Source organism: Mus caroli, unplaced genomic scaffold (genome assembly GCF_978045245.1).
Source record: "Mus caroli unplaced genomic scaffold, Mus_caroli_1 scaffold_8, whole genome shotgun sequence".
NCBI lineage: Eukaryota > Metazoa > Chordata > Mammalia > Rodentia > Muridae > Mus > Mus caroli.
Window position 1 is genome coordinate 3,647,533 of NW_028227263.1, and position 13,684 is coordinate 3,661,216.

Genomic DNA, 13,684 nt, shown 5'->3' on the forward strand with positions numbered 1-13,684 from the left:
CCTTTGGTTGTGGCGGTGGCTGTGGTGGTGACTGTGGTGGTGGCAGTGGCCGTGGTGGTGGAGATAGTGGTAGAGATGGGGGTGGTAGAGATGGGAGTAGAGATTGTGGTGAAGCTTGTCGTGGTGGATGGGATTGCCGTGGAAGATCCACAAATATTGAAGTGTTGCCCCACTGTTCCATTGGGTCCGCAGAACTCCCAGTAGCAGAAGATACCATCCTGGGTCATGTTAAGAATCTTCCCTGCACAAGGGTTATAGAGCCATTATCCCAACAGGAAAGACACACTTTCAAGGCTTTCCCAATTTATCACATGTGAGGGAAGACTGGAGATACATCCTAGCAGGAATACATATCCAGAAGCTCTCATTTTGAAGGAGCCTCTTTGGCTCCCAGAGTTGATGAGCCCAAAACCTGGAGACACACTAGAAATTCCCTTTGGGAACCATTCACATTAGAGAAAGGGTACAAGGATGTATAGTACAAGTCCCTCGGGCTTGCTGTATAGCTCAGCAAGTTGAAGCTGGAAAGAACCTGGGCAACAAAGACACAGAGCCCAGGAGGAAAACAATTCCCACTAGAGGCCAGGTCCCATAGGTACAAGAACAGCACAGTCCACAGGCTTCCTGGATTAGGACCTCTAACCCTCTACCCCCAGGACCCCAGCAGAGGGCAGCTTACCTTCATCTAGATGGCATTCGACTTTTGATGTGTTGGTGCATGTACTGCAAAGCAAGTATAGATGCTATAGGTCCTCCCCATACCCTCCCTGCTCACAGACACCACATGCCCATCTCCCCGTACTATAGCCCAAAGCCCGAGTACTGCTCCAAACACAAACTACAAAGGAACCCATCCACTGGGTTCTAAATGTGGCCAGTTAGATGAGATCAAGCAAGCTAAGAAGAAGCTGGGCCAAGAGGATAGAGTGAGGTCTGAAGGCCTCCATATCCCCAAGGACAAGAACCAGCACCTCTATACTCTAGCTCCTATGACCATGTGTGTACGTGTGTGATTGGGTGTGCAACTATGTGTGGCTGTGTCCATGTATGTATGCACATTGAATGGGTTGTGTGTGTATGTGAGTGTGGCTATGACCCATGTGTGTGTGTTTGCATGTGCATATGCACCTAACTAATTGACCTCATTTCCATGTGTATGAACATAGTATGTTCATAGCATGTGCATGTGTGTGTGTGTACACATACACATGTATATGTCAACCTTTCCCAGACCCTGTGCAATGTAGGCTCAGTACCAAGACTTGCAGATCTCATCAGTGGGAACAGATCCTCCAGGTGGGTATCGAGTATCCTCAATATAGCATCCACACTTGTCCCCAGTGACACATTTCTTCAGGTCCTCATCATAGATGGGCCTGTCCTCAGGGCACCGAGGGTAGCAACCTAGTGGATATAGGAAATGAGACTCAGACCACCATGGAGGACCCCTGGTCTACCAGACCTTCCTCATCAGCTCCACCCCACCTGGTCTTTTGCCTGGGGATGCCCATCTATGAAGACAAAGAGTCAAATGACAGGGTTTGTGTCTCCCCCAGGGTTTTCTGCTCCCCACCTGCAGAGAAACATGGGATGGTTTCTACCTATGAGCTTGCCTGCTCCTCTACCACCATAGCATAACCCCAGTTCATTAAACAGACTGTGGTGAAATGAATCTTGTTCCCTCAAGCTGAGATTCTCAACCCTTGGGCCTCTCTCAAAGTCCCCATGTGTCTCCCCCAACTGGTGGTAGCCCTCAGCCTGACAGGGGTCTGCCCCTTGGTGGCTATCTCTCTGGAGGGCCCTGCCTGCTCACCCTCCAGGTAAGACACGGAGATGTTAGAGTGGATGCCATTGAGGGTTCTGCAGGTCTCAAAGCTGCGGTTCCCACAGGGTTCATAGTGCCATTCACACTCGTCCGGGGGGTTGTAGTAGTCACAGAATATGGCTAGAGGAGAGAGAATAGGGACATGGTCAGGCTTAGGAGCATACAAGTGGGTGCCTGAGTAAGTCTGAGTCAGGGAGTGTGAGCAAGAACAGGACCAATCCACGCCTACCAAAGCAAGTCTCACTATGGCTCAAGAAAGGACGCCTGGGGGCAAATGTGGAATGGTTCACATTCAGCCATCCCTTGGAAGGAAGGTGCTGTCAGCCACTGGTACTCACGGCATAGATCCGGTGTCCTCCAGTACACACAAGCCTCTGCCTTGGTGCACTCTTGAGCATAGGAGGCCACGGCAGAGCAGAAACAGTCACAGTCACCGCCAGTGTCACAGGAGCAGGAGTCGTGCACACAGGCCTCATAGAAGACTGTGGGGTCCACCTAGAGAGAAGACTTTATTGTGACTTAGGCTCACACTGCCCTTAGAGGGCCTAGAACTCAGGACAATAAAGCTGGCCCAGGACAAGAGTGGGTGATGAAGGGAGAACACTCATATTGAGGTCACTTGGGGCCTATAGATCTGTCATCACTCATACATACCCTGAGTCCCTCGAGATGACCATACTAAAACTAGCCCTGCCCTGCTATCCTCTAGGTACTAACAAAATAAATCCTTTCTCTCCCTTTCTAGTGATCATATAACCATGGCAGAGGGGGCTAGGGTCCAGCCAGGAATCTCAGAGAGAAAGGTTGATCAGCCAATTACTGACTTAAGGAACCAAGTGTACAAAGCTGAAGAACAAACACCTCACAGTGGTGCAGCAACACACCTCCAAGTGCCCTTAGCCTACTTGGAGAGGCCAGGAGTCCCCAGAGCAACCATAGTAAGACTAATAGGTCACACCCGTCTCATGCCACAGACATGCTAACCAGTCTCTTTCAGTGACCCCCAACCATGGCCCCTGACCACAACCACAACACACCTATAGTGAAACTCTGCCTACAAAGCCCTTTGCCCATGCCCACAGTCAACCCACACCTGTGCCCCGTCCACACTTGTGGCCCCTCCCATGCATGTAGCCCTGCCTACCTTGCTGTGGCCCCGCCCATGCCTTCAGCTCTGCCTACCTGGCTGTGACCCCGCCCATGCCTGCAGCCCCAGCGTACCTTGCTGTGGCACACTTTGAACACACGACTCTTGATAATGCTGCACTGCTTCTCTGCCCAGGAGCGGCGATGTGGGTTCAAGCTGCAGGGGTCTGGGTTGTGGCTTACATCTGGGCAAGTGGAAGCCTCCTTCCAGCTATTCCCAAAGTCCAGCTCGCTGGTCACCACCATGTGGTCCCGAGTGGTGAAGTCATTTTTGGTCTGGTCATCAAAGTTCCCACACAGACCACATACAGTGCCCTGCAGAAAGAAAGACAAGAGTCTCCAGCTTGAGAAGATCTTGAGGAAAGGGAGAGCAGCATCCACGGGGCCTGTGCAGGCGCAGCCCAAGGCACAGCTGCCATCTTGGTGGCCTACCTTGTAAGAGGGGTCCAGCTTGATGAAGATGGTGGTTTTCTTGTCCCAGATAACGATGATGCCGGAGCTGGCTTCCACCACTAGGTACTGGCCCACTTCCCGTGTGATATAGGGCACATGGTGGCCCTCTTCCAACTGTTTTACCACACGGTGTTTATCCACCAACTTCAGCTCTGTCCCCTATCCAGAGGAAAACATGGTCATTGACTGTGTCCAAGGGGTCCCCAAGGGATCCCCTGTCCCGGGAACCAGCAACACTCACCCCAATAAAGATCTTTATGGCCTTGGAGCAGGTAACACCTGTGGTACCGCAGGGGACATTCTCAGTGATAATGCTGAAGGAACCGGTAGAGTTTTGGCCACAGTAGTCCTGGGGCCAGCAAGATCGTGTCAGTCAAGAAGACCAGAGCACAAGGGCCTACCCCAGCTAGCAAGGCTAAAGCACCCCTCTGAGTAGAAAATGCTCTGCCCTTTCCCAACCTCAACCAGCCAGATCTTCTGTTGTGATGATGCCATTGAAGAGCACAAGGGATAGTAACTTCGCCTGCCTACGCGCGCACACACACACACACACACACACACACACACACGCACACACACACATACACATACATACACACACACATACACACACACACGCACATACACGTACACACACACATACACACACACATACACACACACACATATACACACACATACACACACACACACACACATGCACATACACATGGGAGTAGGCTTTCTCAATAACCCTCATCTCCACATATGGGGCAGGGAGGAGACGGTTTTACCACACCCTCTCTATTCATTGCTGGGAACCCAAATCCTAGCAGTGTGTGGGTTCCAGGGTGAGGAAAGGCTGGCCTTTCCCACTCCCAGGACCCTCTTCCATATCTCAGGGCAGGCTTCTTCCCGGATGGGTCCACAACCGCACCTGGACAGCCACATAGGAGCAGTGTCCATCGAAGTCATAATGCTTCCCGTCGAAGGTGATGTAGTGGCCACTCCCGTAGATAGAGCAGGTGCTGTGGCATGCATACCGGGTGCACTCCCAGCGTCCTTTCTGGCAAGTACTGAGGAGAAAAGTAGGAGAGCCTGAAGGGTGCTGAGGTCAAGACTCCCATCTGCTCTTGGAGAGCAGCTAGGTAAGGCCCTGGATGCCATGGAGATACCTCCTAAGGAAGTCCAAGTAGGAAACCTGCAAGCATGTATACTGGCCTAAAAGTAACTTCTAGGGTAAAGGGTAGACACTAGACTTGCTCCATCAACAGAGTGCGGACCACCTTCTATCCCCACAAAAGCAGCCCAGTCCCTCCAGTGCAGCCTGACCGGGCCAGCTCACCATGTGTTGTTACAATCCAGTTTGATACTGTCCCCAGAAGAGTATAGATCTTTGTTGTGGATGCAAGGACACTCGTCCTCTTCCACACAGCCACCACGGCCATCATCCAGCAGTCCATCGGGACACACACAGCCACTGATACACTCAGTATGGTACTGGAATAAGAAGGGTTCAGATAAGGGCCCAGAGCTTCTTGAGGAATCAAGTGCAAATGCCCACATGAGATCTAACAGTGTCCTAGACCCCCCAGATTCTTTTCCTCTCTCCTAAGACCCCTCCCTTCAAGCTCATCCTGGTCAGGGACACTGGGTAGAGTTGCTGGTCAAGGCCCCTACACTGACCTCTTCCCTGACACAGGCTGCCACTTCTCTTTCAGGGTCACAAGGAGTATCAACCCCTGTGTTTGTAAGACTCAGTTCCCAGCTCAATGAACTGGTAGTGTGGGAGTCTGCCTTTTTCCTCCACAATGGACTCAGGCATCCAGCACACACTCAACCAACCCACCCACAGCATCCCTCCCTGGCACTCACATAGCCAGCCACCAGTGTCTGGCAGCTAGTGGGACGGGGTTTCCGGACGGCCAGAGCAGTTAAGTTGTTGCAATCCACAAGGATTTTGGGGTGTTGACAGGCTGTGGAGTGAAGGAATTTGTCTTAGCTCAAGGTGAATTCAGGGCACCAAGTAAGTAGGGACGAGAAATAAGACTCAAACTTGTGGCCATACACGGGCAGCATCCACTTACTGTGGCCAATCAGTTTGACCTGGGTACATTGCAGCCTCCCGTTCCGGCAAGTGCTATGAAAGAGAAGTGGGAAGGGATGAACGGGGCCCAGGTCTGTGTCCACACAGGACAGATGCCAGCCAGGCCACTCTCAGAACCTCACCTCTGGCACCTCTGCCCCATTTGAGAGTCTCGGGTCCCATGAGTAGGCCCCCCCATTTTTTCACTTGGGATAGAGATTCAAGAGCAGCCACCTCCCCACTTTATGGGCCCCTTGCCAAGTCCAGGACACTCACCAGCGCTCCTCCTGCCTCAGAATCACATCTCCTGCCTCCAGGTAAAGACCATGGTGGTAGCAGGAACACTTAGCCAAGGGCACACAGCGGCCTTTCTCATCCATGAAGGTATGGTCAGGGCAGCCACAGCCTTCCACAGGTGCAAATCCCTTGAGGCAGTGGCTGTCGCCTTCTGAGAGTGAGCGGCAGGTCTGCTGGCAAGTGGTCAGGTTGTACATGAAGATCTGTGAGCTTGGGCAAGCGTGCACATCCTTGTCTGCAGAGGAAAGCACGGGAGTAAGGAAGGGGCAAAGGGAATAGACTCCAACTACTGTCCCTATAGGCTGTCCCTGAGTTTCTCTCTCCACCAGAACTGCAGATACCTGCCTAGCCCAAAGGCCAGAAAGCCAGCCACCCTGAGAACCCCTCCCAGGCCCCCTGAACTCAGCTTCTACAGCTGTGGCTAGCCCCTAGCCCATCTCTATGGAATTATGGTCCTCGCTGCAAGCAGAGAGTCTAAAAAGTCAGGGAAATCTGTTGCTTCCGCCAGAAGCCTGGAGGCAGCTACAAGGAGCTGGCCCCTCTCCCTGGCTCAGGGCTCCCAGCCCAAGCCTGTGGAGCTCTATGTCTGGATCACCGTCTTTGGAATCAGTCAGTGGAGAAGCACTTACTGCAGACACGCTCCCGCCAGCCCCACAGCATGACACCCTTGGCTGCACAGGCACGGGCGTAGGAAGAAAGAGCCGCGCACATGCAGTCCTCGTTGTTCTGACAGTTGCATGTGTCATATTTGCACCTCTGGGAGGCAAACCAGACAGCAGACAGTGAGGCGAGGAGGCCGGGTGCCTGGCCCTAGCATCCCATGCACTCAAGTGAACATACATGGTCACACATGTCAGCACTCAGGCACACACACATACCCAGCCCCTCACAGCTCAGCTGGGTGCCCAGAGCACACTTTGGTGGCTCTGGGGACACAGCATGCAGCACTGAGGGTGCAGTGTTGAGGGATGAACTCACCTTGTAGTACTCAGTGGGATCCACAGCCAGGTGGCATCTGGCAAAGGGCGTCTCCGACCTCTTCAGGAGGGAACACCAGTGCTCAGCGTAGTTGGCTGGAGAGTGGATCAGAACCTTAGCATGGACCAGGCTCCCTTTCACAAACCCTGAGCCTAAAGTCTGATCACCCAGGATGGAAGTGACATGGTCTCCTGTGTGACCAAAGCCAGACCCCTTCCTTCATAACTCCAGGCAGCTATGAACAAGATGAGACCTTTCTGCATAACACCCACCTCTCCCTTTTTCGACCCCAAGGGGCTAGAAATCCACAGATATGATGGAGAAATGGATAGAAGAGCATGTCATCCTAGCATTAAGCCAGGCCTAGATGAGAGCCACCACCCAGCAATTAGCCTGCCCAGTCCATTTACTTTGTCACCTGGAATGCTGCCACCATGGGGCCAGTGTCAACTGAAACAGCAGGTGAATGTGCTGATCCCAGCACCATAGGCCATGTGACCTACACCCACCCCTCACCCACATCCTATGTCTTCATCAGGAGCCCCATCTGCTCTGAGGCTGGACTATTAGGATTGTGTGTCCTTGACAAGCCAGTGGACAGCAATCAGCTTCTCCTGAGCCTTACCACTCTCAATGTTGAGGGAACAGGGGTCATCTAGCCAGTCTAGCTTGTCGTGGCAGCTTGATTGGGCCTTCCAAGTATTGGCAAAGCCAGCACCGGTGGCCTCCACCATCCCACCAGATGTCATGAAGTCATCACTCTCTAAGCCATTGAAGTTTCCACAGAGACCTAAAGGGCCAGGACAGGATTAAGAAGAACCTGGGGGTGGGGGAAAGAAATAGGACCCTCATGAGGATTTTTCAGAGACAAGACAGAAGAGAACCACTCACCCTGCACCTGTCCCTGGGCAGCCTGGTCCAGAGTCACAAAAAGCTGCATGACTGGAAGCAACTGGATCTGCAGCCGCAGCCCGAACTTCGTGTTCACAACAATGTGGTAGGAGGAGGGTTGGAAGATGGAGAAGCTCGCTGTAAGACAAGGAAGGACATGGTGAAAGGCTGCAGGGCTCCTTGGTTCCACCATACTATGGGGTGACATGCCCACAACCCCCTACCATTAGCAGGGTCCCAAGAATAGAGTCTGCCTGAGGACACAAGGCCTCTCCTTGCCCAGACTCAGGCTGTCCGAATCTCAGCTGGCTCTGTTGACTGGCAGCAGTTCAGGATCCTTCTCTGAGCCACTCACCTGCCACATGGGGTAGGGTCACCTCCATCTCATTGAGCAACACACTGCCACCTGATTTGAAGGCCACCACCTGCAAGAAATGTCAAGGGTGCATATTGCTGAGAGGGCCTGCATGCAGGACCCAGAAATGCTGGAAAGAGAAGGAGTGGAGGCACTCACGTTCTTCTTGTCATCAGTCAACAGCACGACAGTCTTCAGGCAGGTCTGCTTGTCTGTAGAGCCGCAGGAGGCCAGCTCCCCCAGAAGGGCATAGGAGTCATTGTGTTCGCTCTGTATGAGAAAGGGCGGTGAAGTTACTGAGGCTCTGACAGCCTCCTGCACCCTAGACCCCTACTTTCCAACCCATTTCTAAGAACAGCATTACCCACCACCCCAAGGACAGCCTTCTCCAGAATCAGTCTTTCCACCCTCCCTGGAAGACAGAGGGTCCCCAGCTCCATCCAGGTGCCTGGCTGGCCTACCTTGGTCAGGACATAGTAGCAGTCACCATGAAAGGTAAACTTTTTCCCATCAAAGGTGGTGATGTGGGAGCCACCTTCCAGGGCACAGGTCTCAGGGCAAGGCAGGTCTTTACACACCCAGCGACCAGCATTGCAGACACTGCCCAGAAACAGGGCACAGGGTCAAGACTCAGTAACACCCCAGCCTGTCTGACCCCCAACCTCTATGCCCTGAGACTTACCACTGCTCACAGTCATTGGTAAACTCCTGGCCTGGCATATAGAGGTGTCCGTGCAGCTTGCAGTGGCACTGGCTCACAGGGATGCAGCCACTGCCCGTGATGTCATCATACACAGTCCCTGTGATAGGTAGCCCAAGATGTAAACTTAACCCTGGAAGCCTCAGGAAGTGCCAGTCTCCCCCAAGGCGAGGCTTCCAGCCAGCCCTCCACCCACAGGTGTCTGGAGCCCAGCTCTGTCAATGAAGATTCTCATCTCACAGCACCCAGGGCTCTTGGAAGGGTCCCAACTCTCCCTGCTGCTCCCCACCCAGTCCCTAGGACAAGGGTCATCCAGAGCTCATACCTTCTGGGCAGAAGCAGCCATCCATGTAGTGTTCCTCACACAAGCTGCTGACCTCCAGATGTGAGCATGTGTCGACGCAGGGCGAGCTGCTCTCCAGGTACACCATGTTACTGGGGCATTTCTTGGCTAGAAGCAAAGTCAGCTCCATCAGTCCACAAATAAGGAGCTACCAAGGCCGCTGGCAGATACAGCATCTGGGCACTTGGCACAGACATGGCTCCCACCAGGGGGCTCACTAAGCCCAGGGACACTAACACTGAGCACCACGTGAGTGGCCACCAAGCACCCCACGGGCCACTAGCTACTTACGGCAGAGTGAGGCAGTCCTCCAGTTCTCAGGTCGGCCTCCTGCGTGAGAGCACTGGCGAGAAAACTCAGCCAGGGTGCTGCACTCGCAGGCGCCACCCTTCGGACACTGGCAGCGGTCGTGCATGCAGGCGCGCACGTACAACTCCACGGGCACGCGGGTCTGGCAGTCCTCGAAGGCTGCGGAGGTCAGCAGCCTCTCGCATTCGGCTCGCTTAAGACAGAAAGATGTAAATGCGGACATGTATCCACACCTCCCTTCCCTCACCTTAGAGCATAGGGATCCCTAACAAAGGTCAGCAAGTACAGGTTTCCTGAGAGCCTGGGGCTCCCCCAGTGGTGGCTCACGTGTTCAGAGCAGGACTCCGGTTCTTGTACTGCCTCAGGGTCCTCACATTGAACCTCAGGCTTGTTGATCTTCTGCATGTTCCCAAACTCAATGGCACTGAACTGTATGCCTAGGGAGACAGCTGGTCAGCAGCGATCCTTGGGAACCAGGAACCTGCAGCCACACCCATCTCCCTCTCAACAAGACCAGCTTAGCACTTACCTTCCTCAGAGAGGAATTCGTAATTGGTCTGCATGCCATTGAAGTCCCCGCAGAGACCACAGGTGTGGTTCTGGAACCGGCTGTCCAGCTCCACCTGTTGGAGGAGCAGGGAGGGCAGGTGAGCAGATCTCGGAGCCCAGCACATCTTCCAGAGCCCCTAAGTCTAGGCAGCTTTCCAAACAGGGCAGGTCGGGAAGAAGGCGGGGGTCAACCACTAGAAAGGTGACCTTCAGGGTGAAGAACCAAAATGCAGTCTCTGAAGGACAGTTAGGGACAGCTCACTGAACCTATAACACAGAGAGCCTCTCTCCAGCCAGACCAGTGGAGTCTCTGGTACCAAGCACTGTCTCCAGTAGCCTTCTCTCCCACACAGGATCCTACTCCAATGGTGAAATGTGGGTCTCCCACCCTCTACCCTTCTATGGAGCCACCAGGCCTCTGGCCAGACAGAGGAGTCCCACCACCCCAGAGCCCCAGGATGCTGGTGCCCACCATGAGTGCATCTTCCCGGTTCCACATGAGGGAGAGGCCAGCCCGAGAGTAGACCTTGGTGTAGGCATCGTTCTTCTCAATGAGCAGCCCGGAGCTGTAGTGTGGGGTGCTGACCCTGTGGAAGCCACTATGAGGTCACTCACCAATTCTCCATCCCAAAACCCACCCACTTGTTCTCATGAGGGTTCTGCTGTCCACAGGGTGCTGAAGCCATGGGCATTATCTGGATGAAGTCACTCCCAGCCTGGCTCCTTACATGGCCAGTCTGTTCTCATCTGAAGCCACAACCTTAGTAAGGCCAAGCTCAAAGAAGAGGCTAGAAAGCCCTTGTCCTGGGCTAAGTGGGTTTCCTTGGGGCAGAGCCAGGCTCTTCGGCCTATTTCCCTTCCTGTGCCCTCTCTGAGCCCAGGACAGGTTCCTTCCCAAGAGTCTTAATGGCAGTGGGTCTGGGATACCTTGGGGACTCAGCCCCCAATCCTTTCTAGGCCCTCTGTTCAGAGGTATTCCTCAGGGCTGAGATGGCTCAGCCGTTAAGAGCACTGACTGCTCTTCCAAAGGTCCTGAGTTCAATTCCCAGCAACCACATGGTGGCTCACAACCATCTGTAATGAGATCTGATGCCTCTTCTCAATATACTCACATATATAAAATAAATCTTTCAAAAAAAAAGAGGTGTTTCCTCATATGAGGGGTGGGACCCTCAACCTCTGCCCAGTCCATCACCCTGGGGCTGTCCTTTTGCCAAGACCCCACCCCACTCTTGTGCTAGCCTGGAACTGCCACACAACAGCCCCTGAGCCTCTCTTCTTAGGGACCTCTGCCATATCCAATCCACACAAGGCAGCGCAATGCAGGCGGACCAAGCAAGGTAAGGGAACACTGGGAGAGCCCCGTGCAGGACCCAGAAAGCCCTGAAGCAGGAAACGAGAAAATCTCCAGGAGGTGAACCTGCAGGACGGGAATGCATTTAAGAGGACCTCATTGTTGCAGAGACAAAGCCAGGGAACAATAGGGCAGGGCAAGCAGCCTCTCCCTTCTGAGCTTCTGCAACTTTAGCCTTGGGGACACGCTCTGGCAGCCACCAGCCTATCCCACATGCCCCCCAAGGGAAATCTACAGGGGACTCACAAGATAAGAAGACCCTGGTCTACAGAGGGGACCACCAAGTGTTTGTTGAATGAATCCATGGATAGCTCAAACCTCAAACTTAGGCATGTACCAGAGCAGAAGAGGGTATCCTGGAGGCTGGCTAAATTATACAACTTGCTCTAAGGAGCCAAAAGCATCCCCCAGCTGCTAGGACAGGAGAGAAGAGTAGTAATCCCACTCACATGGCCCCGTTCACCACTGCCAGCTTGTGGGTAAGGTAGATGGTGTCATCCTTAATGGTGATCAGGATAGACTCTATCTGGGGGTGACCCCCAGCCTCGCCCAAGCCCCGCTTCAGGTGCACAGCAAATTCCTTGTAGGAGTCTCGGCAGTCGGACGCAAAGTTGTAATCACAGAGGCCAGGGAATCGGTAGACATCGCCGTCAAAAGTTTTGTAGTGGAAGTCACCCCAGGTGCTGCAGACATGGTTTCGGGATCTGGCTTCTGGGAGGACAGTGGGGACGCAAGGTGAGACACCCAGGTACAAGAAGGGTTTCCCTGAGTCCACCCTCCAAGTTAACCCCAGAGGTCTCCCTATGAGAGACCCATCTGGGGCTCCAAACCAGAGTTTCTGGTTCCCCCCTGTAGAAGCAGTCTCTATTAAATATTGGTCACCCCTCTCAGTCAAGGTGCTAGTGTGGAGTCCAAGCAGGGAGAAAAGCAAGAAAGGCCTTCAGGCAATGTGGTCACCCTGTCTACCTCAAACCTCTCAAGGGAATCTCCATTTAGCCCCTTCCACCAGCAAGAGGCTGGGATGGGTCCTTCAGTCTTCAAGAGTTGCCCCTGGGACATCCCCCATCTACAACTCTATCTTGATGGGACAGAAGTGTCCCATATGGTCACCCAGTCCGTTCTTCAGAGGCACTGTCTTGCCGAAGGTCCTCTATATCTGGAGCCATCCTAAGCTTGGATTCTTCCAGACAACCAATGCCTTCCCCCCTCCCAGGGACAATGGTCCCTCAGGGATCCCAGCTTCTCATTCTCAACTTTCAACCGCAGAGTGGTGGTAAGAGCCTTAAGACCAGTCCCACTGCAGTGGTTCTGTCTGGGGACCCCCTCCTATTCCAGAAGCCCCGTCCTAACTGCCTTCCCACCCTCAGGGTATTCTGCCTGTTTCCTTACCCAGATCACCCAGCCCCTTACCTTTCTGGAGTTCCGAGCCCTTGGCTAAGGCCAGGACTAGGCACGCAGCCACCAGGCGAGCTAGTGGCAGCCCCATGGTGGCTCACGAGGGTGGCACAGAAGAGCATCCCAGGGCAGGGGTCCAGGACTTATATGCTTAGCAGGCATCCGAGGGCGGAGGACGAGGGAGGTGCGAAGGGTGGGTGGGGCATTTGCCAAGTTATCAGGAAAACAGCTGTGGGGGCTCCATGGGTCCCAGAGAGGAAATATTGATTCAGGTTATCTGAGTTTATCTTTATATGACTCCCTGGGTAAACTTGGCGTTCCTCAGGATGTCATAGCCCCAATTATCCCAATGCCAGCACACACCCCAGGTGAACTAACTCCATTCCTTTAAGCTACAAGCCAGACCAGACTCAGGTTGGGAAAGGCAGGAGGTGACTGCTGGAATTACATCCCACAAGGTCTTCCATACCCTTCTCAATGCTCTCAGGCCCAGCCCCACAACCTCCAGCCCAGCCTAGATAGAATAAGGAGCTTTCAAGTGTCCCCGACTCCATTCTGTTTCTCCACGAGCTGTGTGGGCTGAGACAACCGTGCTTCCTGCTGCACCTCACTTCACGTCATCCAGGGAAGACAAAGAGTGGCAGGAAACCAAGACTCCAGAGGGGGGGGGTGACCCCATGTCATGATGCAGAAGGCAAGGAGCAGTGGGGACGCGGGGGGCCACCTGTCTCCGTGGAGCCTGCTATACTCTACTGAGCCCAGCTAAGTCCACTCTCTAATCCCCTTATTTTCCCAGGCTCTGCCAGTCTCTGGAATTACATGTAATTAAAACTTGGACAGCCCTCAGCCCAGGCAACAACTCTCATTGGACTTATGTCCCTTGGGTACAAGAGGAAGTAGCTTGAGTCTGGAGAGGCCACTGTGTGAGCATGGGGTCTGAGCAGAGGGGTTAGCCCCAACCCCAGCAGGTCCTGTCCCTGCAAAGTGTCCTGAGCCTAACAATTCTCACAAAGGCATGTGGGCT

The 13,684-nt window shown here is 53.7% G+C and overlaps 2 protein-coding genes across 2 annotated transcripts in view; both read right to left on the reverse strand.

Annotated features, from left to right (window-relative positions):
• Muc2 (mucin 2, oligomeric mucus/gel-forming) overlaps positions 1 to 6,538 on the reverse strand; it is a 32,544-nt gene extending 26,006 nt beyond the window's left edge. Inside the window, exons 1-14 of the mRNA XM_085841111.1 lie at positions 6,416 to 6,538; positions 5,766 to 6,021; positions 5,491 to 5,543; positions 5,279 to 5,379; positions 4,749 to 4,903; positions 4,341 to 4,479; positions 3,666 to 3,773; positions 3,404 to 3,583; positions 3,047 to 3,286; positions 2,164 to 2,320; positions 1,814 to 1,945; positions 1,257 to 1,404; positions 680 to 723; positions 2 to 241 (exon numbers count right to left, since the gene is read on the reverse strand). Coding sequence (XP_085697237.1) covers positions 2 to 241; positions 680 to 723; positions 1,257 to 1,404; positions 1,814 to 1,945; positions 2,164 to 2,320; positions 3,047 to 3,286; positions 3,404 to 3,583; positions 3,666 to 3,773; positions 4,341 to 4,479; positions 4,749 to 4,903; positions 5,279 to 5,379; positions 5,491 to 5,543; positions 5,766 to 6,021; positions 6,416 to 6,497 — 2,035 coding nt within the window. The 5' untranslated portion in view covers positions 6,498 to 6,538. The remainder of the gene's footprint in view (position 1; positions 242 to 679; positions 724 to 1,256; positions 1,405 to 1,813; positions 1,946 to 2,163; positions 2,321 to 3,046; positions 3,287 to 3,403; positions 3,584 to 3,665; positions 3,774 to 4,340; positions 4,480 to 4,748; positions 4,904 to 5,278; positions 5,380 to 5,490; positions 5,544 to 5,765; positions 6,022 to 6,415) is intronic.
• Positions 6,539 to 6,679: 141 nt separating this feature from the next.
• Positions 6,680 to 12,751, reverse strand: LOC147002820 (mucin-2). The gene is made up of 15 exons (XM_085841112.1): positions 12,676 to 12,751; positions 11,715 to 11,976; positions 10,384 to 10,498; positions 9,892 to 9,985; positions 9,690 to 9,799; positions 9,345 to 9,555; positions 9,036 to 9,161; positions 8,693 to 8,810; positions 8,472 to 8,610; positions 8,170 to 8,280; positions 8,011 to 8,080; positions 7,656 to 7,793; positions 7,390 to 7,554; positions 6,765 to 6,859; positions 6,680 to 6,712 (listed from the first exon to the last, which is right to left on the reverse strand). Exons 1-15 carry the CDS (start codon positions 12,749 to 12,751, stop codon positions 6,680 to 6,682), a joined length of 1,863 nt encoding a protein of 620 aa, XP_085697238.1.
• Positions 12,752 to 13,684: the final 933 nt, after the last annotated feature.

What these genes read in the sequence shown, in the direction of transcription:
- LOC147002820 (XM_085841112.1), bottom strand. Translation starts at nt 12,751, where the DNA reads ATGGGGCTGCCACTAGCTCGCCTGGTGGCTGCGTGCCTAGTCCTGGCC. An exon ending in TGACTGATGACAAGAAGAAC is followed by an intron (nt 8,081 to 8,169) that starts GTGAGTGCCTCC and finishes CATTTCTTGCAG; the next exon opens with GTGGTGGCCTTCAAATCAGG. An exon ending in TGCCCAGGGACAGGTGCAGG is followed by an intron (nt 7,555 to 7,655) that starts GTGAGTGGTTCT and finishes CTGGCCCTTTAG; the next exon opens with GTCTCTGTGGAAACTTCAAT.